This window comes from Oncorhynchus mykiss, chromosome 20, assembly GCF_013265735.2.
Source record: "Oncorhynchus mykiss isolate Arlee chromosome 20, USDA_OmykA_1.1, whole genome shotgun sequence".
NCBI lineage: Eukaryota > Metazoa > Chordata > Actinopteri > Salmoniformes > Salmonidae > Oncorhynchus > Oncorhynchus mykiss.
In genome coordinates, this window is record NC_048584.1 from 40,218,065 (window position 1) to 40,244,014 (window position 25,950).

Sequence of the window (25,950 nt, forward strand, 5' to 3'; positions counted from 1 at the left end):
GGAGGCTATATACAGGGGGGGTACCGGTACAGAGTCAATGTGGAGGCTATATACAGGGGGTACCGGTACTGAGTCAATGTGGAGGCTATATACAGGGGGTACCGGTACAGAGTCAATGTGGAGACTATATACAGGGGGTACCGGTACAGAGTCAATGTGGAGGCTATATACAGGGGGTACCGGTACAGAGTCAATGTGGAGACTATATACAGGGGGTACCGGTACAGAGTCAATGTGGAGGCTATATACAGGGGGTACCGGTACAGAGTCAATGTGGAGGCTTTATACAGGGGCTACCGGTACAGAGTCAATGTGGAGGCTATATACAGGGGGTACCGGTACTGAGTCAATGTGGAGGCTATATACAGGGGCTACCGGTACAGAATCAATGTGGAGGCTATATACAGGGGGTACCGGTACAGAGTCAATGTGGAGGCTATATACAGGGGGTACCGGTACAGAGTCAATGTGTCAATGTACTGCTGCTCTTTAATTATTTGTTTTTCTTTTCTCATACTTTTTTTTTTAGGTATTTTCTTAAAACTGCATCGTTTTAAGCGCTTGTAAGTAAGCATTTCACTGTATTTCACCTGTTGTATTAGGCATGTGACAAATTACATTTGATTTGAAAAAATTTGATTTGAAGACAACGTGGCTTTGGGACAAGTCTCTGAATGTCCGTGAGTGGCCCAGCCAGAGCCCGGACATGAACCCGATCGAACATCTGGATAGACCTGAAAATAGCTTTGCAGCGTGTCACGTTCGTTGAATGGAGGAGACCAAGGCACAGCGTGATGTGAATACATTCTTCTATTTATTAACGAAGAAACACTAAACAAACTATACAAAACAACAAAACGAACGTGACGCTTTATATAAACAAGTGCAGACACAGGCAACTAACACATAGACAATAACCCACGAAATACCCAAGGAATAAGGCTGCCTAAATATGGTTCCCAATCAGAGACAATGATAAACAGCTGCCTCTAACTGAGAACCAATCTAGGCAACCATAGACATACATAAACACCTAGGCAGGAACAAAAACACATACATCATCCATGTCACACCCTGACCTAACCAAAATAATAAAGAAAACAAAGAATACTCAGGTCAGGGCGTGACACAGCAAAGCTCCCCATCCAACCTGATAGAGCTTTAGAGGATCTGCAGAGAAGAATGGGAGAAACTGTAATCGCTGGCAAAGGTGCTTCAGCAAAAGTACTGAGTAAATGGTCTGAATACTTATGTAAATGTGATATTCCAGTTTTTTTATTTGTAATAAATGTGCAAACATTTCTAAAAACCTGTTTGTGCTTTGTCATTATGGGGTATTGTGTGTAGATTTATGAGGGGGGGGGGGGCAAAAAAAAAAATTTGAAACAATTTTAGAATAAGTAACAAAATGTGAAAAAAGTCAAGGGTCTGAATACTTTCCGAACACATTGTGTATTACACGAAATACATCCAATTTAAAACCAATTGGGGCCAATAACAATTTCACACCTGGTACAAAATGATTTGGTGTTTAAAGAAACATATTGTTAAAGTCATGGACTTATATAAAGACAAATAAATGTTTAGTTTGAAGAACTCAAGAGCAAATTCAACTTACCACAAGTGCATTTTTTCAAATCTTTACATTTGAGAAGCTTGTAATTTTTTTTCCAGTCTAAAGCAATCTGCAACCTCCTTTGACCACTTTAGAAACACTCTCTGTGTTATGGGAGCGGTCGCATGACGTTACTACGAGCTTGGCACACCTGTATTTTGGGGGAAATGGTAGCTACTCTTTAAAGGCAACTCCAACAAGAAGATGTTTCAGAAGAGAACTGGGGTACAGCTAGCTCTAGAGCTCAGATACAGACAATAAACACCTGCCGGAGACTGTTGCAATACAGTTGGATAATAAGAACATATCACCCCTGTTAAGCTCCACAAATTTGACCCTAATAACCCAGACCTATATTTGTATTTATTTATTATTCATTATGGACCCCTATTAGCTGCTGCCTAGGGGTCCAGCAAAATGAAGGCAGTTATACAATTCCTGTGTGTTAAACATAACACGCACTAGGCACCTTGTATCATTGCCTGTGGGTGTGTGCTGAGATACAAATGTTTTGGGGCTCAGTACTGCTCTATATCTCTGAGATTACCTCTACCCGATTACCACTGATCCCTAAACGATGCATCCTAAACCTTTACCCAGTTAATATCTCTTTGCATACAGTATGAGAGAAAATAAAAGGTTTGACCTCTGACTATTACAAGCTAGACATTCAATTGCTCTCCACTGGAAGTGTGTCAGTTGCCCCTCACTTGGTCATTGGTTCAAATAATTAACGTCAAGCCTGGCTCTTGAAAAGTGTACTTATATACCAAAAAATAAAGCCCCAGAGTTTCATGATATTTCGGATCTTTTTTTAAAATGTTTGCAAACAGGTGATGTTATAGAAGCATTAGAAATCTGTATATTCTCTATATTTTTATGGGAATATTGGCTATAGGACTTAATGTTGGGTAGTTGGAAATGTGAGGACTTAATGTTGGGTTGTTGGAAATGTGAGGACTTAATGTTGGGTTGTTGGAAATGTGAGGACTTAATGTTGGGTTGTTGGAAATGTGAGAACTTAATGTTGGGTAGTTGGAAATGTGAGGACTTAATGTTGGGTTGTTGGAAATGTGAGGACTTAATGTTGGGTTGTTAAAAATGTGAGGATTTAATGTTGGGTTGTTAAAAATGTGAGGACTTAATGTTGGGTTGTTAGAAATGTGAGGACTTAATGTTGGGTTGTTAGAAATGTGAGGATTTAATGTTGGGTTGTTAAAAATGTGAGGACTTAATGTTGGGTTGTTAGAAATGTGAGGACTTAATGTTGGGTTGTTAGAAATGTGAGGATTTAATGTTGGGTTGTTAAAAATGTGAGGACTTAATGTTGGGTTGTTAGAAATGTCAGGACTTAATGTTGGGTTGTTAGAAATGTGAGGATTTAATGTTGGGTTGTTAGAAATGTGAGGATTTAATGTTGGGTTGTTAGAAATGTGAGGATTTAATGTTGGGTTGTTAGAAATGTGAGGACTTAATGTTGGGTTGTTGGAAATGTGAGGACTTAATGTTGGGTTGTTAAAAATGTGAGGATTTAATGTTGGGTTGTTAGAAATGTGAGGATTTAATGTTGGGTTGTTAGAAATGTGAGGATTTAATGTTGGGTTGTTAAAAATGTGAGGATTTAATGTTGGGTTGTTGGAAATGTGAGGATTTAATGTTGGGTTGTTAGAAATGTGAGGACTTAATGTTGGGTAGTTGGAAATGTGAGGACTTAATGTTGGGTTGTTAGAAATGTGAGGACTTAATGTTGGGTTGTTAGAAATGTGAGGATTTAATGTTGGGTTGTTAAAAATGTGAGGACTTAATGTTGGGTTGTTAGAAATGTGAGGACTTAATGTTGGGTTGTTAGAAATGTGAGGATTTAATGTTGGGTTGTTAGAATGTGAGGATTTAATGTTGGGTTGTTAGAAATGTGAGGATTTAATGTTGGGTTGTTAAAAATGTGAGGATTTAATGTTGGGTTGTTAAAAATGTGAGGATTTAATGTTGGGTTGTTAGAAATGTGAGGATTTAATGTTGGGTTGTTAGAAATGTGAGGATTTAATGTTGGGTTGTTAGAAATGTGAGGATTTAATGTTGGGTTGTTAAAAATGTGAGGATTTAATGTTGGGTTGTTGGAAATGTGAGGATTTAATGTTGGGTTGTTAGAAATGTGAGGACTTAATGTTGGGTAGTTGGAAATGTGAGGACTTAATGTTGGGTTGTTGTCGGTTATATTTTTGTCTTTGTTTGGGGGGGGAGTGAAAAATAAGAAAATTTAATTTCTGTAACGGTTGATTTTCCTATTTGGAACTAATAAATATACGTGTAAAAAAATAAATATAAATATATATATACAGTATATATATACTGTGTATATATAGAGCCCTTTGTAACGTGTACGCTAATAATGGGGAAGCAAGTACAGGGAGTGAATTGAATAAATAAACGAACATGGAACAAAACAAGGAACACGAGTAGAGTACAGACATGAAACATATAAACAGAAACAATAACGCCTGGGGAAAGAACCAACGGGACTGACAGATGTAGGGGAGGTCATCAGGAAGGCGATGGAGTCCAGGTGAGTCTCATGAGGCGCAGGTGTGCTTAACGATGGAGGCAGGTGTGTGCAATAATGAATAAACTGGCGAAGTCGAGCGCCGGAGTGGAGGAGCGGGAGTAGACGTGACACTCGTTCAATGCAAAACACAGCAGAAAATCTGAAAGGGAGTTCTATAAGCAGGAACTTTGGTCTTTACTGTCTGTTCTGTTCTACTCTGTTCTGTTCTACTCTGTTCTGCTCTGTTCTACTCTGCTCTGTTCTGTTCTGCTCTGTTCTGTTCTACTCTGTTCTGTTCTGTTCTGTTCTACTCTGTTCTGTTCTGTTCTGTTCTGTTCTACTCTGTTCTGTTCTACTCTGTTCTGTTTTGTTCTACTCTGTTCTGTTCTGCTCTGTTCTGTTCTGCTCTGTTCTGCTCTGTTCTGCTCTGTTCTGTTCTGCTCTGTTCTACTCTGTTCTACTCTGTTCTGTTCTACTCTGTTCTGTTCTACTCTGTTCTGTTTTGTTCTACTCTGTTCTGTTCTGTTCTGTTCTGCTCTGTTCTGTTCTGCTCTGTTCTGCTCTGTTCTGTTCTGCTCTGTTCTGCTCTGTTCTGTTCTGCTCTGTTCTGTTCTGCTCTGTTCTGCTCTGTTCTACTCTGCTCTGTTCTGTTCTAGTCTGTTCTGTTCTGCTCTGTTCTGTTCTGCTCTGTTCTGTTCTGCTCTGTTCTGCTCTGTTCTGTTCTGCTCTGTTCTGCTCTGTTCTGTTCTGCTCTGTTCTGTTCTGCTCTGTTCTGTTCTGCTCTGTTCTACTCTGCTCTGTTCTGTTCTGCTCTGTTCTGTTCTGCTCTGTTCTGTTCTGCTCTGTTCTACTCTGCTCTGTTCTGTTCTGCTCTGTTCTGTTCTGCTCTGTTCTGTTCTGCTCTGTTCTGTTCTGCTCTGTTCTGCTCTGTTCTGCTCTGTTCTGCTCTGTTGTGTTGTGTTGTGTTGTGTTGTGTTCTGCTCTGCTCTGCTCTGTTCTGTTCTGTTCTGTTCTGTTCTACTCTGTTCTGTTCTACTCTGTTCTGTTCTGTTCTGTTCTGTTCTACTCTGTTCTGTTCTACTCTGTTCTGTTCTGTTCTGTTCTGTTCTACTCTGTTATGCTCTACTCTGTTCTGTTCTGCTCTGTTCTGTTCTGTTCTACTCTGTTATGCTCTACTCTGTTCTGTTCTGTTCTACTCTGTTATGCTCTACTCTGTTCTGTTCTGTTCTACTCTGTTATGCTCTACTCTGTTATGCTCTACTCTGTTCTGTTCTGTTCTACTCTGTTCTGTTCTGTTCTGTTCTACTCTGTTCTGTTCTACTCTGTTCTGTTCTACTCTGTTCTACTCTGTTCTGTTCTGTTCTACTCTGTTCTGTTCTGTTCTGTTCTACTCTGTTCTGTTCTACTCTGTTCTGTTCTGTTCTGTTCTACTCTGTTATGCTCTACTCTGTTCTGTTCTGCTCTGTTCTGTTCTACTCTGTTATGCTCTACTCTGTTCTGTTCTACTCTGTTATGTTATGTTATGTTATGTTGTGCTTTTTTATGTTCTGTTCTGTTCTGTTCTGTTCTGTTCTGTTCTGTTATGTTATGTTATGTTATGTTCTGTTCTGTTCTGTTCTGTTCTGTTATGCTCTGTTCTGTTCTGTTCTGTTCTGTTCTGTTCTACTCTGTTCTGTTCTGCTCTGTTATGCGTTGTTCTGTTCTGTTGTGCTCTGTTCTGTTATTTTATGCTCTGTTCTGTTGTGTTCTGTTCTGTTCCGTCTGAGAGCCTCTGATCCTTGCATTATAGAGATTAAACAATTTCATCTGTGAGTAAAGGATTGTCGGCGGTGGGAGCTCTGTGTCGTTGAAATGTTTTGTAAGCCCGGTTACCTGGAAAGGATTTATCTCTCTAATGAAGAGATGACAGGAAGGACAGGACAGGAGAGGACAGGACAGGAGAGGACAGGAGAGGAGACGACAGGAGAGGACAGGACAGGAGAGGAGAGGACAGGACAGGACAGGACAGGACAGGAGAGGAGAGGAGAGGACAGGACAGGACAGGACAGGAGAGGACAGGACAGGAGAGGACAGGAGAGGAGAGGAGAGGAGAGGAGATGAGAGGAGAGGAGAGGAGAGGAGAGGAGAGGAGAGGAGAGGAGAGGAGAGGAGAGGAGAGGAGAGGAGAGGAGGAGAGGAGAGGAGAGGAGAGGAGAGGAGAGGAGAGGAGAGGAGAGGAGAGGAGAGGAGAGGAGAGGAGAGGAGAGGAGAGGAGAGGACACGAGAGAACAGGACAGGAGGGGACAGGACAGGAGAGGACAGGAGAGGACAGGACAGGACAGGAGAGGACAGGAGAGTACAGGACAGGAGAGGACAGGACAGGAGAGGACAGGACAGGAGAGAACAGGACAGGAGAGGACAGGACAGGAGGGGACAGGACAGGAGAGGACAGGAGAGAACAGGAGAGAACAGGACAGGAGAGGACAGGAGAGAACAGGACAGGAGAGGACAGGAGAGGACAGGACAGGAGGGGACAGGACAGGAGAGGACAGGACAGGAGAGGACAGGACAGGAGAGAACAGGAGAGAACAGGAGAGGAGAGGACAGGACACGAGAGAACAGGACAGGAGAGGACAGGACAGGAGGGGACAGGACAGGAGAGGACAGGAGAGGACAGGACAGGAGAGGATAGGACAGGACAGGAGAGGACAGGACAGGACAGGAGAGGACAGGAGAGGACAGGACAGAACAGGAGAGGAGAGGACAGGACACGAGAGAACAGGACAGGAGAGAACAGGAGAGGACAGGACAGGAGAGAACAGGACAGGAGAGGACAGGAGAGGACAGGACAGGAGGGGACAGGACAGGAGAGGACAGGACAAAACGGAGGGACAGGACAAGAGACAGTACAGGACATGACAGGACAGAATGGACAGGAAGGACAGGACAGGAAAGGACAGAATGGACAGGAAGGACAGAAATGACAGGACATAAAGGACAGGAGGCAGGACCTGTGCTCCGATGTACAGCAGCAATCGGGGTTATAACTAGAGCGTGTGCTGAGGATGAATGATACAGTACAGTGTACAGGTGTGTGAAAGGTCTAGAGGTCTCAGTAACAATACATACTTCTGTTCCAGTGCATTTTGGCCTATTACTCACAATACCCATCCTAAAGTATATACATGATTTAGAATTTACAGGAAACCACAACGGCATCACCACAGCCATAACTGCCTAACAGTAAAGGACAATCTACAGTTACCGTTCTACTATCTACTTAGCAGGTTCATCAAAATGTTTCATATGTGTAAAAGAGCATCTATTTCATTTCAGATCTCATATTACAGCATCTTTATAAACCAGGTTACAGCCTCGTTACATCACATTACTCCTCCTCCTAATATTTCACCAGATTAGATGTGGATCCCATTGACCGAAAAAATAAAAATAAATAAAGAATCTCATTGTTGAGTTGAGTAAAGCTCCGTCACAGTGTAAAAAAAAAACCTTCTGGTAGATTATCAGTACAACAAGCATCATATAACCTGTCAAGGTATTAGGTCCTAACTGTAAAAGGAATACTTACTCAGAGGAATCGATGAAGTATATTACAAGGGCTCCGATGCTGAGGGCAAAGACAAGCACCACCTGAAAAGGAGAGAGAGAGAGACAGAGACAGAGAGAGAGAGAGAGAGAGAGAGAGAGAGAGAGAGAGAAGGAGAGAGAGAGAGAGAGAGAGAGAGAGAGAGGAAAAGTTGGTCTCTAAACTTTGAACTATTAAAAAATAAAGACACCCCCCCCGGATACACATGTTGGTTTTTGCACTAGCATTACACAGCTGATTGAAATAACAAATGCTGGATGATGAGTCAGCCACTTGAATCAGCTGTGTAGCGCTGGGGGACCCTGGTCTAACGCATTCACAGGGGAGACGTTATTAAGTAGCACACTGACAGCTAACATTTAGTATAAAGGTCCCAGTAATTAGCCTGTTCTGGGGATATCACATTCACTGAGGTAGATCATATGTTTATTAAGGCCAAGGATAAATCATTCATAACCGGCACTGTCAGAGTATAGGTATTAGCTGCACATCACATCACAGTATAGGTAGTAGATACACATCACATCACAGTATAGGTAGTAGATACACATCACATCACAGTATAGGTAGTAGATACACATCACATCACAGTATAGGTAGTAGATACACATCACATCAGCTCATTCTGACAGGGTAAATAAAGATAGTGCTAGGATACACCTACACCTGGGAACACACACGCAGTGAAACAAGGAGAGGAGAGGAGACAGTGACAGGCAGTGAGACAAGGAGAGTAGAGGAGACAGTGACAGGCAGTGAAACAAGGAGAGGAGAGGAGAGGAGACAGGCAGTGAGACAAGGAGAGGAGAGGAGACAGTGACAGGCAGTGAAACAAGGAGAGGAGAGGAGAGGAGACAGTGACAGGCAGTGAAACAAGGAGAGGAGAGGAGACAGTGACAGGCAGTGAGACAAGGAGAGGAGAGGAGACAGTGACAGGCTGTGAAACAAGGAGAGGAGAGGAGACAGTGACAGGCAGTGAGACAAGGAGAGGAAAGGAGACAGTGACAGGCAGTGAAACAAGGAGAGGAGAGGAGAGGAGACAGTGACAGGCAGTGAAACAAGGAGAGGAGAGGAGACAGTGACAGGCAGTGAAACAAGGAGAGGAGAGGAGACAGTGACAGGCAGTGAGACAAGGAGAGGAGAGGAGACAGTGACAGGCAGTGAAACATGGAGAGGAGAGGAGAGGAGACAGTGACAGGCAGTGAAACAAGGAGGGGAGAGGAGACAGTGACAGGCAGTGAGACAAGGAGAGGAGAGGAGACAGTGACAGGCAGTGAGACAAGGAAAGGAGAGGAGACAGTGACAGGCAGTGAAACAAGGAGAGGAGAGGAGAGGAGACAGTGATAGGCAGTGAAACAAGGAGAGGAGAGGAGACAGTGACAGGCAGTGAAGCAAGGAGAGGAGAGGAGAGGAGAGGAGAGGAGAGGAGAGGAGAGGAGAGGAGAGGAGAGGAGAGGAGAGGAGAGGAGAGGAGAGGAGAGGAGACAGGCAGTGAAACAAGGAGAGGAGAGGAGAGGAGACAGTGACAGGCAGTAAAACGATGAGAGGAGAGGAGACAGTGACAGGCAGTGAAACAAGGAGAGGAGAGGAGAGGAGAGGAGAGGAGAGGAGAGGAGAGGAGAGGAGAGGAGAGGAGAGGAGAAGAGAGGAGAAGAGAGGAGAGGAGAGGAGAGGAGAGGAGAGGAGAGGAGAGGAGAGGAGAGGAGAGGAGAGGAGAGGAGACAGGGACAGGCAGTGAAACAAGGAGAGGAGAGGAGACAGTGACAGGCAGTGAAACAAGGAGAGGAGAGGAGACAGTGACACGCAGTGAGACAAGGACAGGTGAGGAGACAGGGACAGGCAGTGAAACAAGGAGAGGAGAGGAGACAGTGACAGGCAGTGAGACAAGGAGAGGAGAGGAGACAGTGACAGGCAGTAAAACAAGGAGAAGTGAGGAGACAGTGACACGCAGTGAGACAAGGACAGGTGACAGTGTAGCTCACTAGAGTTTCTAGAGGAAGAGAGAGGCAGAGGAGAAACAGTGATGCAGCAAATCCCTGAGCCTGGTCACAGAGCTATCACAACAAAACAAGGTCATCTGTCTGTCTGTCTGTCTGTCTGTGTGTATGTCTGTCCTGTCCTGTCTGTCTGTCTGTCTGTCTGTCTGTCTGTCTGTCTGTCTGTCTGTCTGTCTGTCTGTGTGTATGTCTGTCCTGTCTGTCTGTCTGTGTCTGTCTGTCTGTCTGTCTGTCTGTCTGTCTGTCTGTCTGTCTGTCTGTCTGTCTGTCTGTCTGTCTGTCTGTCTGTCTGTCTGTCTGTCTGTCTGTCTGTCTGTCTAATATGGGAGGCCTTCTGAATAAAATAGAACATGCAGTCTATCTATAGCCTGGTCCCAGATGTTTGTGCTGTATAGCCAACTTTTATGGTTGATTTTATGGCTAATGTATGGCATTAATGACCATGGGAACACCAGGCTAATCTAGCTATACACTGTGTGGGAACAGATTGGGAGAGATTATAGGTTAATTGACACATGCAGATCCAGTGGTTTTAGATAACATTAGTTGTGAAGTGACAGCCCTGACACCATAGGTGTACTGTCTGAAACTTTGTGGCCTGGGGGTATCCAGGCTAAACTTAATCAGTCTGTGAGTTGCCTGGGGTAACCAGGCTAAACTTAATCAGTCTGTGAGTTGCCTGGGGTAACCAGGCTAAACTTAGTGGCCTGGGGTAACCAGGCTAAACTTAGTGGCCTGGGGGTATCCAGGCTAAACTTAGTGGCCTGGGGGTATCCAGGCTAAACTTAGTGGCCTGGGGTAACCAGGCTAAACTTAGTGGCCTGGGGGTAACCAGGCTAAACTTAGTGGCCTGGGGTAACCAGGCTAAACTTAATCAGTCTGTTTGTGAATCCCTATTCCCTATACTGCATACTTTTGACCACACTTCAGTGCTCTACATAGGGTGCCATTAGGGATGCAACCTGTGAGTGGCCTTGGGTAAACTGACTGAGCAAGCAGTTAACTGCGGTTAAATAAGGCCAAGAATTAGATATAATTTTAGGGCACTCTCTTCTTTATTAGGTAGTCCGTTGGCAGCTTCTATCTTTTAAAAAATATTTTTCCCCCCTTAAAGTATGAAAAACTCCACACAACATCAAACGTTATTAAAAAGCCCATTAGGGACAATTATAGTTGTCTTTCTTCTCCTTCTTCTTCTTCCGTAAAGGAAAGGAGTAGGGCAGTCCCACCGTTTATTAGATCGGAGGATAGGAGGACAGGTAGGCTACATGTATTCTGAAGGCAGCGGCTTTTAGTTCACCAGTCCACAACACTAAGAATATTATAAGTTACAAAATGAACGACCCAAATCCCTCCAAATGAAAACCCCCAGTGCATGTAATGTGGTCCGGCCAGTACGCCACAGTACTGTAATCCTGAGAAGCACAGATGAGAATATAATCAGAGATTAACTCCTCTCGACGGGGGTAGGATCAACACCTGGGTTCAAAACAGAGGTCTTCAAACGCTTTTCTGCTTTTACTTAAAAGTAGAACTGGCAGCGTTTTAACGACTTTGCAGATATAAAACTAACAATCATATCAGTATATAAATATAATATTCTCAGTTTATCCTACAAAAAACTTTAACTTTAGGTTTAAAAAATAGGTTCTATCTGACAAACAACTATATGACGTAGAGTAAGGTATTGTTGTCAGAATAGACGGATGCAGTTAATATAATTCAACCAATACAGTCCTTGGTAGTCTAAAACATATTGCTATCAGGTTGGAAATCACATCTGGTACATTGTTTGCTGCCTCCATTCGGGATGCACTGTTTCAGTTTCCATTACTAAATATTTTAGGCAAAAAAATGGATGTATGTAACTGAGGCTGGGAATGTCAATACAATCAAACTAGCAAAGGCAACGAGTCACAAGTCAGTTATAACGTGGCTAATATGTTAGCCTATTTATTTATGTGACATGCTAAAAACACCGAGCCTAACGTTAGCTAGATAGCTAGCTGCTAGTAGGATGTCATGCCATTGGAGGAAAGGGTGAATGACTGACCATTTTCTCCTCATATTGTTTTTCAGTGGCTCAACACAGCTAGAGATGCAGGTGTCATGTGGTTAGCTAGCAAGACCTTGAATGACTGTTATCCAATTATCATGTCCTTAGCGTTCGCAAAATCACATTGGCTATCTACTCAGATTTCAGCGCACTCTCGTCAGAGTGTAAACACCTGCTGAATGTATATATATATATTTATTTTACCTGTTTACCTGACCACATGACTGAACAGTAGTCCAGGTGTGACAGAACTAGGGCCTGTAGGACCTGCCTTGTTGATAGAGTTGTTAAGAAGGTAGAAACCAGGGCCTGTAGGACCTGCCTTGTTGATAGTGTTGTTAAGAAGGTAGAAACCAGGGCATGTAGGACCTGCCTTGTTGATAGTGTTGTTAAGAAGGTAGAAACTAGGTCCTGTAGGACCTGCCTTGTTGACAGTATTGTTAAGAAGGTAGAAACTAGGGCCTGTAGGACCTGCCTTGTTGATAGAGTTGTTAAGAAGGTAGAAACTAGGGCCTGTAGGACCTGCCTTGTTGATAGAGTTGTTAAGAAGGCAGAACAGAGCTTTATTATGGACAGACTTCTCCCCATGTTAGCTACTGTTGTAATCAACATGTTTTGGCCATGACAGTTTACAATCCAGGGTTACTCCAAACAGTTTAGCCCCTTAACTTGTTCAATTTCCACATTATTTATTACAAGATTTAGTTGAGGTTTGGGGTTTAGTGAATGATTTGTCCCAATTACAATGCTTTTAGTTTTAGAAATATTCAGGACTAAATTATTCCTTGCCACCCACTCTGAAACTAACTGCAGCTCATTGTTAAGTGTTGCAGTCATTTCAGTCGCTGTAGTACAGTAGCTGACATTTACAGTATAGTGTTGAGTCACCCACATACATAGAAAAACTGTCTTTGCTCAAATCACCTAATTCTACCTGGATTATGTTGGAGAGGCTTCCAACAAAGAACACCCTATCTCTCTGTATCTCTCTCTTTCTCTTTCTCTGTCTCTCTGTATTTCTCTCTTTCTCTCTACCTCTGGATCTCTATCTTTGTATATCTCTATTTGGAAGATGTCTGGAAAAGTCCCATACAGATCATTTACATGAGAATACAATGGGTTTTCAGAAACAGGAACCTGAGGGATTATGGTCATGTAAACTAAACAAGCTAAACATCTTCTTCGACCCGTTTTGAAGAGATAACACAGTGCCACCGACGCGGCCTAAGGACTGAGGGCTCTCCTTCTCCGTGGCCGACGTGAGTAAAATGTTTAAGCGTATTAATCCTCGCAAGACTGCCGGCCCAGGCGGCATCCCTAGCCCCGTCCTCAGAGCATGCGCAGACCAGCTGGCTAGAGTGTTTACGAACATATTCAATCTCTCCCTTTCCTAGTCTGCAGTCCGCACTTCCTTCAAGATGTCCACCATTGTTCCTGTACGCAAGAAAGCAAAGGTAACTGAACTAAATGACTATCGCCCCATAGCACTCACTTCTGTCATCATGAAGTGCTTTGAGAGGCTAGTTAATAAGAATCATATCACATCTACCTTACCCAACACACTAGACCCACGTCAACTTGTTTACCGCCCCAATAGAGTCACAGACGATGCAATCGCCATCGTACTGCACACTGCCCTATCCCATCTGGGCAAGGGGAATACTATAGCTCAGCATTCAACACCATAGTACCCTCCAAGCTCATCAATAAGCTCGGGTCCCTGTGTCTGATCCCCGTGCAACTGGGTCTTGCACTTCAACTGGGCCGCCCCCAGTTGGTGAAGGTAGGAAGCAACACCTCCACTTTGCAGATCCTCAACACAGGGGCCCCACAAGGGTGCGTGCTCAGCTCCCTCCTGTACTCCAAGTTCCCCCATGACTGCGTGGCCATGCACGCCTCCAACTCAATCATTAAGTTTGCAGACAACACAACAGTAGTAGGCCTAATTGCCAACAATGACTTGACAGCCTACAGGGAGGAGGTGAGGGCCCTGGCAAAGTGGGGCCAGGAAAATAACCTCTCCCTCAACGTCAACAAAGCAAAGGAACTGATCGTACACTTCAGGAAACATTAAAGGGAGCACTCCCCCATCCACATTGATGGGACCGCAATGGAGAAATGCAATGGAGAAGGTGGAAAGCTTCAAGTTCCTTGGTGTACACATCACTGACAATCTGAAATGATCCAACCACACAGATAGTGTGGTGAAGAAGGCGTAACAGCACCTCTTCAACATCAGGATGCTGAAGAAATTTGTCTTGGCCTCTAAGAGCCTCAGAAACCTTTACAGATGCACAATTGAGAGCATCCTGTCGGGCTGTATCACGGCCTGATACGGCAAGTGTACCGTTCGCAACCGCAGGGCTCTCCAGAGGGTGGTACGGTCTGCCCAACGCATCAACGGGGGCAAACTACCTGCCCTCCAGGACACCTACAGCACCCGACGTCACAGGAACATCGGCTGCCTCAGTTGACTCCACAAGTTCCCACGCCTTAGCTGGCTCGACAGGTTCCCACACCTCACTGGCTCTACAGGTTCCCGCGCCTTAGCAGAAACGATCGACCTGGAAAAAATGTTAGAGACAATGTTGATGTTCTCTTCAGAATATATAGAAGATAATGTTTTCATGCCTGTACGCTACTAGTTTTTCTTGTTTTGTTCCATATTTGTTTATTTATTAAATTCACTACCTGTACTTGCTACCCGATTCTTAGCGTACACGTTACACAACCACCCGAGCCACGGCCAGTACATCCCACTATCATCCAGAAGGCGAGGTCAGTACATGTGCAACAAAGATGGGACAGAGATATTGAAAAACAGCATCTATCTCAAGGCCATCAGACTGTTAAATAGCCGACACTAGCTGGCTACCAACCGGCTACTCAACCCTGCACCTTAGAGGCTGTTGCCCTATATAGACTTGTATAGACTTGGAATCACTGGCCACTTTAATAATGTTTACATACTGATTTACTCATATCATATGTATATACTGTATTCTATTCTACTGTATTTACTCAATGCCACTCTGACATTGCTCATTCTAATAGTTATATATTTCTTAATTCCATTCTTTTACTTTTAGATTAGTGTGTATTGTTAGATACTACTGCACTGTTGGAGCTAAGAACACAAGCATTTCGAAACACCCACAATAACATCTACTAACTGTGTGTATGTGACCAATAACATTTAATTAGATTTAAATGATGTTGTATGTTAATGAGAAAAGACAGATAACCGAAAAACAATGCCATGCTATTCTATAGTACATTCACTGTATAACTAGGATGTGTACCTAAAGTAGAAATCTACGAACAGGCACGAAAAACATCCTTCCCTGATTGGTTGACCCTCAGCTGTATCCCTCCCTAGACCATTCTCTCATTCTGATCCTTCCCTGACTGCTTGACCCTCAGGGACAGTACACCCACACTGATATCACATCACGGAGTGGCAAAAATCACAAAAATATTGAACTGCTCCTACAGTACAATAGTAGTACCAGCACTCAATACTGACACCACAACTACTACAGGGAACTAGCCTGTAGCCCTCAGTCACTAAACATGCCTACTACAGGGAACTAGCCTGTAGCCCTCAGTCACTAAACATGCCTACTACAAGGAACTAGCCTGTAGCCCTCAGTCACTAAACATGCCTACTACAGGGAACTAGCCTTTAGCCCTCAGTCTCTAAACATGCCTACTACAGGGAACTAGCCTGTAGCCCTCAGTCACTAAACATGCCTACTACAGGGAACTAGCCTGTAGCCCTCAGTAACGAAACATGCCTACTACAGGGAACTACTAGCCTGTAGCCCTCAGTCACTAAACATGCCTACTACAGGGAACTACTAGCCTGTAGCCCTCAGTCACTAAACATGCCTACTACAGGGAACTAGCCTGTAGCCCTCAGTCACTAAACATGCCTACTACAGGGAACTAGCCTTTAGCCCTCAGTCTCTAAACATGCCTACTACAGGGAACTAGCCTGTAGCCCTCAGTCACTAAACATGTCTACTACAGGGAACTAGCCTGTAGCCCTCAGTAACGAAACATACCCACTACAGGGAACTACTAGCCTGTAGCCCTCAGTCACTAAACATGCCTACTACAGGGAACTACTAGCCTGTAGCCCTCAGTCACTAAACATGCCTACTACAGGGAACTAGCCTGTAGCCCTCAGTCACTAAACATGCCTACTACAGGGAACTACTAGCCTGTAGCCCTCAGTCACTAAACACGCCTACTACAGGGAACTAGCCTGTAGCCCTCAGTCACTAAACATGCCTACTACAGGGAACTACTAGCCTGTAGCCCTCAGTCACTAAACATGCCTACTACAGCGAACTAGCCTGTAGCCCTCAGTCACTAAACATGCCTACTACAGGGAACTAGCCTGTAGCCCTCAGTCACTAAACATGCCTACTACAGGGAACTACTAGCCTGTAGCCCTCAGTTTCTAAACATGCCTACTACAGGAAACTAGCCTGTAGCCCTCAGTCACTAAACATGCCTACTACAGGGAACTAGCCTGTAGCCCTCAGTCACTAAACACGCCTACTACAGGGAACTAGCCTGTAGCCCTCAGTCACTAAACATGCCTACTACAGGGAACTAGCCTGTAGCCCTCAGTCACTAAACATGCCTACTACAGGGAACTAGCCTGTAGCCCTCAGTCACTAAACACGCCTACCTCAGGGAACTAGCCTGTAGCCCTCAGTCACTAAACATGCCTACTACAGGGAACTAGCCTGTAGCCCTCAGTCACTAAACATGCCTACTACAGGGAACTAGCCTGTAGCCCTCAGTCACTAAACATGCCTACTACAGGGAACTACTAGCCTGTAGCCCTCAGTCACTAAACATGCCTACTACAGGGAACTAGCCTGTAGCCCTCAGTCACTAAACATGCCTACTACAGGGAGAAAACATGTTGCTGTCTGATTCTGTGATCAGTGTTCTTTCCTTTGAACAGTTTTAAAACACATGCAAATAATTGAGCCCCAATGAACACGTAGGTTGTCATTCACACTCACATTCATCAATGAACACGTAGGTTGTCATTCCAGAATGAAACCCTTAGGGTAGGTTTCACGTGCACATTTAGGAATAATGCTTTCTCTATCATAATGCTTTTTGCATTATAATCAGGCCCTGAGATCTCCTCCTGCAACTGCCAGTCAGAAACTGGCACACACACACACACACACACACACACACACACACACACACGTACGTAGCCTCTGGGTCTGTGATATAACTGGTTAATGCAGAAAGACCAGTGATATTACTTTCATAACACAGTTCCTGGTTTCGTCAACCAATCAAAATCTCACAGAAAGGTATATGTATGGATGGAGCTACAGGGTCAGTATCATTTAGAAAAATGGCTGCTGTTGTCAGGGACATGTATGAAGGAGTAGATTTGACTGAAGTAGGACAAATGAAGAAGGGAAAGAAAGAATCATTCCTGAAAAAACTGAGAAGAAATCAATTAAACGAAAATAGTGATGTTCTCTTCAAGATATTTAGAAAAGGCCGCTTGCATGTACTGTTATGCAGACCGAGCAACAGTCCTGAAATGATAACATCCATTTACAGAATGCTGCCATCAACACATATGTCTGTACAGCTGACGTCCAGAAGGATATCGAAAAAGGAGAGATTGGAGACATTATCACTTTCTGGACCGGAAAACGAATTACAATCCTTATGTGACCATTTCCCTGACTTGTTAACAGCTATGGGACCAGGAGCTGCCAGGTACAATCCTCTGTCCTTTGAGTTTATGTTTGACTTGTTGGATTTTTACATTCCAAGACTAATGTCACATTATAATGGGTTGGCTTGATAGATATTATAATAGGTTAAAATAAAAGTTCCACCTGCAGTAGGTTAGTAATAAACTTGGTGCCATGTCACTCCTCAAAGTTAAGTGGTTATTATATCCATCGCTCTCTGTTTCCTCTCCATTTTACAGAGTTGAGGAATAGGAGGCTGAAAATCAAGACGTCAAAGAAGAAGAAGAAGAAGAAGAAGAAGAAGAAGAAGAAGATGATGATGCTATCATTAAAATCCTATCATTAAATTAAGACTTTTAGTTTTTATCAAAGATTCTCTGTAATTAGTATTACGCGATCAAACTGATTAATCATGTAACTGTAATTAACTAGGAAGTCGGGGCACCAAGGAAAAATATTCAGATTAAAATTTCCTAATATAACCTTTCAGATATTTTCATATCTGATCCATAGTCTTCTGATTAATGAATTATTTACCTTACCTCACGTTAGTCTCATTCCAAACATTGTAAATTGTTGGTTATCTGCACGAACCCAGTCTTCACTATGAGTCATCCATACATCAACTGTCTTAAATCATTTATTTACTAACTAAGTAATTCACAGAAATGCATAAACAAAACAAACAAAGTAAATATGGTTACCAGAAATGATAGGAGAATGTGCCCCTAGTGGGCTAAACCGGCATGGCGGCTTGTTAGACAAAAGGGGGTCGACTAAGAAGTCACTACAGAGTTAATAATTATAAGAATTGAAATGCTATTCCTTTACACATGAACGCTCACTCATTCGGGAACAATTGCAATCAATATATATATTTACACTCAGTGTGTCGTCTTGATCGCTGTTGAAAAGTTTGTTTCTTTTGTAGAATTGTCCGTCTCTCTCTCTCTGTCATGGTTATAGTTTTTTTTTTACATTTTATTTTTATTTATTTCACCTTTATTTAACCAGGTAGGCTAGTTGAGAACAAGTTCTCATTTGCAACTGCGACCTGGCCAAGATAAAGCATAGCAGTGTGAACAGACAACACAGAGTTACACATGGAGTAAACAATTAACAAGTCAATAACACAGTAGAAAAAAAAAAGAGTCCATATACATTGTGTGCAAAAGGCATGAGGAGGTAGGCGAATAATTACAATTTTGCAGATTAACACTGGAGTGATAAATGATCAGATGGTCATGTACAGGTAGAGATATTGGTGTGCAAAAGAGCAGAAAAGTAAATAAATAAAAACAGTATGGGGATGAGGTAGGTAAAAATGGGTGGCCTATTTACCGATAGACTATGTACAGCTGCAGCGATCGGTTAGCTGCTCATCGGTTAGCAGATGTTTGAAGTTGGTGAGGGAGATAAAAGTCTCCAACTTCAGCGATTTTTGCAATTCTTTAGTGGATAGTTCAGAGTGACATTCATTCATGTTGTTGTAGAATGGATGTTTCGGCGGTTGTCGTTCTTCGCGTTCAATGATACCGAATTCCTAGCTGCAGACTAGTAATTAATATCAAAGACTTGTTCTTATTCTGTCAGTATCGATAGTCTAAGAGTTTAACCACGTGGTATGGTTAAAAGATTCAGCAATGGTCTGCAACCTTTGTCCTTTGTCCGTGATTGAGAGAAACATGGTCTACTGAGAATTTCTCATAGTTGGGTTTTATGCGGAATTGCAGAAAAGGGGCTGTCCCAGGATGCCTGACCCTAACTGGGCTCATGGGCGGTCCTCTGATTTAGTTCAACTCAAAAGGGAATTGGAGTTTCCTTCATTAAACAGTCCAAAATCACATTACACAATTTTACAAACAGTATCATACTCACTTATTCATCTTATACAACAATTAGATGTAAACCTCATATCTGAGTCTATTATATAAACAGCGTTATGGTAATGTGGCCGCACTGTCTCCCATGAGCTTCCCCAAGTTGTAACACACGGACCAGTTCGATTCTTCACCGATCTTTTATACCTTCTCCGGAACATGAAATTTGTTCGGACCTCAAGTTCTGTGAGGGGGAAGAAATTCCTTTGTTCTCTATGAAAATTAACCCTGTCTCTTATACTGTGTGGCAGGGAGAGGGGGATGGTGCTTGCTGTACCCAAAGAGGGCAACATCATGACAGATGGTATACAAAAGATAGCCCTATTTGGTAAAAGACCAAGTCCATATTATGGCAAGAACAGCTCAAATAAGCAAAGAGAAACGACAGTCCATCATTACATTATGACATGAAGGTCCACCTGGAAAATTTCAACAAGTACAGTCGCAAAAACCATCAAGCGCTATAAGGAAACTGTCTCTCATGAGGACCACCACAAGAAATGAAGACCCAGAGTTACCTCTGCTGCAGAGGATATGTTCATTAGAGTTAACTGTCTCTCATGAGGACCACCACAAGAAATGAAGACCCAGAGTTACCTCTGCTGCAGAGGATAAGTTCATTAGAGTTAACTGTCTCTCATGAGGACCACCACAAGAAATGAAGACCCAGAGTTACCTCTGCTGCAGAGGATATGTTCATTAGAGTTAACTGTCTCTCATGAGGACCACCACAAGAAATGAAGACCCAGAGTTACCTCTGCTGCAGAGGATAAGTTCATTAGAGTTAACTGCACCTCAGATTCCAGCCCAAATAAATGCATCACAGAGATCAAGTAACAGACACATCTCAACATCAACTGTTCAGAGGAGACTGCGTGAATCACGACTTCATGGTCGAATTGCTGCAAATAAACCACTATTAAAGGATACCCATAAGAAAAAGAGACTTGCTTGGGTCAAGAAGAAACACGAGCAATGGATATTAGACCGGTGGAAATCTGTCCTTTGGTCTGATGAATGTAGTGGTTATTTCTTTATCATCAAATGAGGAGAGACAAACTTATCACACAAGTCAGAAATTATACTTAAACTAAATCTTTATTCACTTATTAATAAGGAAAGCATGTCACACCACACACACAAGTGAATGATGTAAATGCTCTGCAATAACGATGGCTGGTTGACAAACCACCGTTAGATGATTTGTTGAGAGCCCCGACACAAAAAATTCAACTATCTTTTATAGCAAAGACACATGACAAACAACAGATGTATGGAATGGTCACAAGGTAAGGATTTGTATGAATAAAATTATAACTCACAGCAGACAGAATCTGCTGTAAAGACGGTTCTCATTGTGTGGAAAGGTTCCCTTCCTCATTATCCATACCCGAGCCATCTCCACCCTGGTACCTCCCAATACACAAACACCAACTCATGCTATGGAATGAGGTCTTTAGGTTTTATCTCCAAAGGCATCGTAATCCACTGTCAGCATTAAGCCCCAGAGGCCCAACTCAGAAGACCACACACAGAGAGTGTTCTAAGAACCCTATTCTATTCCATAAAACAACAATTTGATGCATTAACAGTATTGTGACATAATCTTGTAATTTTGTTCTGACATGAGTGCATTTTTTGGTTCCAACCGCTGTGTCGTAATGCAAAGGATTCGTAATGTTTAGGCAGATACAAATGTACTGATATAAGTGGATGCACGTAGCATTCTGGCAAATCTTAGACAAAACATCTTAGTTGTGCCTGTTGTTCACACGCGTATCTGCCCTGTCATTGGCTAGAATGGTACTACCTGATCTTGCCTCCTCCCACCTACCTTCCATGTTTGAGCACATATATTGTACTTTTGGTGGAGACCAACTTCAGCGCTGCGCAATTGGTGGCCATTTCGACGATGCAGGTGGTGACTCTACTTCCTTCCTCTGCATTATTTTTCTTGACGGCTGGGACACTTTCTTTTGCCTATGAATACAGTGTGAACTGGCAGAGTAAACCCATTGGTTGTTGCATCCCCTCGTCTTAGCTGTAGGAACACGCCTACAGTTTTCATCAAACTGTAAGGACACGTGTATGTGCATACCTGGGTTCAGATACATTCAACACTCAAAGTGCCCTCAAAGCTCTTCACTAAGCTAAGGACCCTGGGACTAAACACCTCCCTCTGCAACTGGATCCTGGCCTTCCTGACAGGCCACCCCAGGTGGTGAGGGTAGGAAACAACACATCCGCCACGCTGATCCTCAACACGGGGGTAGCGGTGCGTGCTTAGTCCTCTCCTGTACTCCCTGTTCACCCACAACTGCGCAGCCGCGCATGACTCCAAAACCATCATTAAGTTCACAGACGACACAGCGGTGGTAAGCCTGAACATCGACGACGACGAGACAGCCTATAGGGAGGAGGTCAAAGACCTGGCAGTGTGGTGCCAGAACAACAATCTCTCCCTCAACATCAGAAAGACAAAGGAGCTGATCGGGAACTACAGGAAACTGAGGGTTGAGCACGCCCCCATTCACATCTACAGGGGTGTAGTGGAGTGCTTCAAGTTCCTCGGTGTCCACTAAGGATCTATCATGGTTCACACACACCAACACAGTCGTTAAACTTCTTATGGCTGCAGGGGCAGTATTGAGTAGCTTGGATGAAAGGTGCCCAGAGTAAACAGCCTGTTCCTCAGTCCCAGTTGCTAATATATGCATATTATTATTAGTATTGGATAGAAAACACTCTGAAGTTTCTAAAATTGTTTGAATGATGTCTGTGAGTATAACAGAAATCATATGGCAGGCAAAAACCTGAGAAGAAATCCAAACAGGAAGTGAGAAATCTAAGGTTGGTCGATTTTCAACCCATCCCCTATTGAATTCACAGTGGGATATGGATGAAGTTGCACTTCCTAGGGCTTCCACTGGATGTCAACCGTCTTTAGAAACTTGAATGAGGCTTCTACTGTGTTGTGGGGCTGAATAAGAGGGGAATGAGTCAGATTACTGGCAGAGAGCCATTTCCTGGTCACACGCATTTCACATGATAGCGACCTGCGTTCCATGGCTCCTCTACACACAAAGGAATTCTCTGGTTGGAACATTAGTGAAGATTTATGATAAAAACATCCTAAAGATTGATTCTATACTTAGTTTGAAATGTTTCTACGACCTGTAATATAACTTTTTGAAGTTTTTGTCCGACATTATGCCTGACCTGCACGGGCATTTTGATATGTGTACCTAAAGCCCTAACAAAAGTAGCTACTTGGACATAAATAATGGACATTATCAAACAAATCAAGCATTTATTGTGGAACTGCGATTCCTGGGAGTGCATTCTGATGAAGATCATCAAAGGTAAGGGAATATTCATAATGTAATTTCTGATTTCTGTTGACTCCAACATGGCAGAAAATTGTATTTGTTTTCTGAGCGCCGTCTCAGATTATTGCATTGTTTGCTTTTTCCATGAAGTTTCTTTGAAATCTGACACAGCGGTTGGATTAAGGAGAGGTATATCTATATTTCCATGTCTAACACTTGAATTTTCATCTAAATTTATAATGAGTATTTCTGTAAAATTATGTGGCTCTCTGCAATATCACCAGATGTTTTTGGAACTAGTGAACGTAACACGCCAATGTAAACTCAGATTATTTTATATAAATATGAACTTTATCAAACAAAACATATATGTATTGTGTAACATGAAGTCCTATGAGTGTCATCTGATGAAGATCATCAAAGGTTAGTGATTAATTTTTTCTCTATTTGTGCTTTTTGTGACGCCTCTCTTTAGCTGGAAAAATGGCTGAGGTTTTCTTTGGCATGATGGTGACCAAACATAATTGTTTGTGGTGCTTTCGCAGTAAAGCCTATTTGAAATCGGACACTGTGGTGGGATTAACAACAAGATTAACTATAAAATACATGTATGTTTGAGGAATTTTAATTATGATAATTCTGTTGTTTTGAATTTGGCGCCCTGCACCTTCACTGGCTGTTGTCTTATTGATCCCGTTAACGGGATTGCAGCCCAAATAAGTTTTAAGAGGGCGCGAAAAAGCCTCTTCCCCCTCAGGAGGCTGAAAAGATCATCAAAAGCTGCACCATTTGAGAGCATCTTAACTGGCTGCATTACCGCTTACTATGGCAAATGACAGATTTGTACCATGTCAGCTCGGGGATTCGATCTAGCAACCTTTCAGCTACTGGCCCAACGCTCTAACCACTAGGCTACCTTCCGCCCTAATTGACCAGATGAATCAAGTGAACCACATCTGGAATAGCTGGGGCTCCCCTGGGGAGATAATTAAGAACCGCGGATTTAGTCATCTGTTCTCATTTGACACAAGGCCATACGTGAGTCTTTCACAAGACACCCTCACCAGCCATTATCATATATAATATATACCATCACAACACAACAGATTAGATAAACTGGAATGACACTCTCACCCACGGTTGCACAAAAAGGGCTGTGAGCAAACCACGCCCCCAAAATATTCTAACAGTGGAAAGAACCCTTTTTCTAAACTGTAAAGGACCACTGAAGTTCTCAAATGGTTCTTTGGGTCAGTATAGTTCCACATAGAACCATCACCCTTCCCAAAGAACCCTTGAGGAATCCTCCTTTCTTAGTGTGTACTATATGCTTAGGTCCTGTGTGCCGGTAGTGACAGCAGGACACAACCTGCATACTAATAAGGCCTCTAACAACACAACAACACTCCCATCCTCTCTGCAGGCCTGGCTAGCATCCCCAATTACACCCTATTCCCTATGTAATGCACTTCTTTTGACTAGGGGCCATAGTACTGAAAAGGGACTATGGCACCATTTGGGACTTACACCCTGGATTCCTCAAACAGTATTTTTATATAACCTACATAGCATGTGTTTCACAAACATCTTATTTCACCCAAACCTAGCAATCTGCCAGGAGGGAACATTGGAAACCCAGGAGGGAACAGATTCACTGATATTCAAGTCACTCTGGAATCTTCATCTAGATTCTAGAATCTTCATAATCACACAAAGAAAATGGAGGGCAGGGCAGGAACTTGGCAAGTACATACCAATTCAGTAAGTGATACTTAATATTCTTTAACACCCATGCCAACATTAAAGTAACTTTGATACAAAGTGCCATTGCTACCATAAATAAATCCCTAATGGAACTTCTATAATAAAATGTTGCCTCAGTCCTAATGCCCTATTCCCCATCCTTACCCACCCAGCAGGAGAGCTGTGTTTTTCACCACAACATTATCCTCCCTAATGCACAGCAGCCCTAGTAATGAGTTTGCTGTCAGTTTGATGCATGCCATTTAACTTTTCCATTCATCTTCCACACAGAGAACTGAACAGAGAGAAAGAGAGAGAGAGAGAGAGAGAGAGAGAGAGAGAGAGAGAGAGAGAGAGAGAGAGAGAGAGAGAGAGAGAGAGAGAGAGAGAGAGAGAGAGAAAAACGACACAATGGACACAAGGCCAAGAGAATCTCTAGCCCCAATTACACCTGGTACTAAGATGCCTCTGTTGCCCTGATCATTTCCCACATTCTGATTCTGCCCACATTTGTCGACAGGTGTAAACGATCAAAACACACATTGCAATCTGATTGTGATTAGATCTTCCTGACCAGGTAGTCGAAGACGCATCTTGTACGGATATCCTTGAAGTGTAAACAAATCCGTATACATTTGGGCAACGTCAAGGTTGTCCCACACTCTCAAAACAATCACACGTGTGGCATTTGGGACACAGGCCAAGTCAAAGAGGACTCTACAGTGGAGCTAAAGCAATACCATTTCAGTTTAGAACCAAGTCTCAGTAAATCCCTATAAAGCACAAGGATATACAATACGCAAAGATGCAAAGATTTACACTAAGATACTTATTACAGCCAGACATCTTCATGTGCTCCTCTTGTGCATGGCTGTTCTAGCTCAGCACAACAGGCTATAATGAAAAATGAGGGCTGTCCCAATATAAAACTAATTTTAGTCGATGACGGTCGTCTGTTCTTTCAACCAATCGATTGGTCGACGTTATAAAAAGTGTATTTTTTCCATATATAGACACACCCTATGTTTGAATACAATCAACTATATGTAGGCTACTGAGCTTGTCTGGTACTTTAAGCACTGCGAATGTAAAAAAATGAAGAGACACAAATTACTAAAGAGGGTGCCAGAGATCAATATAGCCTAACCAGAAGCAAAAAAAAAACTGTTCCCTAACATCTTCCTCCTCCTCCCTCACGCTGCTGCTGGCCGTCAAAGATTCTGCCATTATGCTCAAGAAGTCTGCAAACTTTTCCATTTGGAGTGCCAAGTCATCGTACCATTTCTACTGATCTGCCAGTTACGATATTCATCTGCACATTTTCTTGGAACAGTTTCATTTATAATAAAGTCTTTGTATCTCAAAATCAATGTCATGTCGGTTAATTCAAATGATATCTAAATGGAAATAATACAAATCTAAAAAGTAACTTTTATTGCCATTGTGTAAAAA

At 42.9% G+C, this 25,950-nt stretch overlaps 1 protein-coding gene across 1 annotated transcript in view; it reads right to left on the reverse strand.

The window, feature by feature from the left end:
• The window catches only part of LOC100301650 (calcium-activated potassium channel subunit alpha-1), a 202,141-nt gene that overhangs the window by 106,709 nt on the left and 69,482 nt on the right, over window positions 1-25,950 (reverse strand). The window contains exon 3 of the mRNA XM_036956335.1: window positions 7,726-7,787. Coding sequence (XP_036812230.1) covers window positions 7,726-7,787 — 62 coding nt within the window. The remainder of the gene's footprint in view (window positions 1-7,725; window positions 7,788-25,950) is intronic.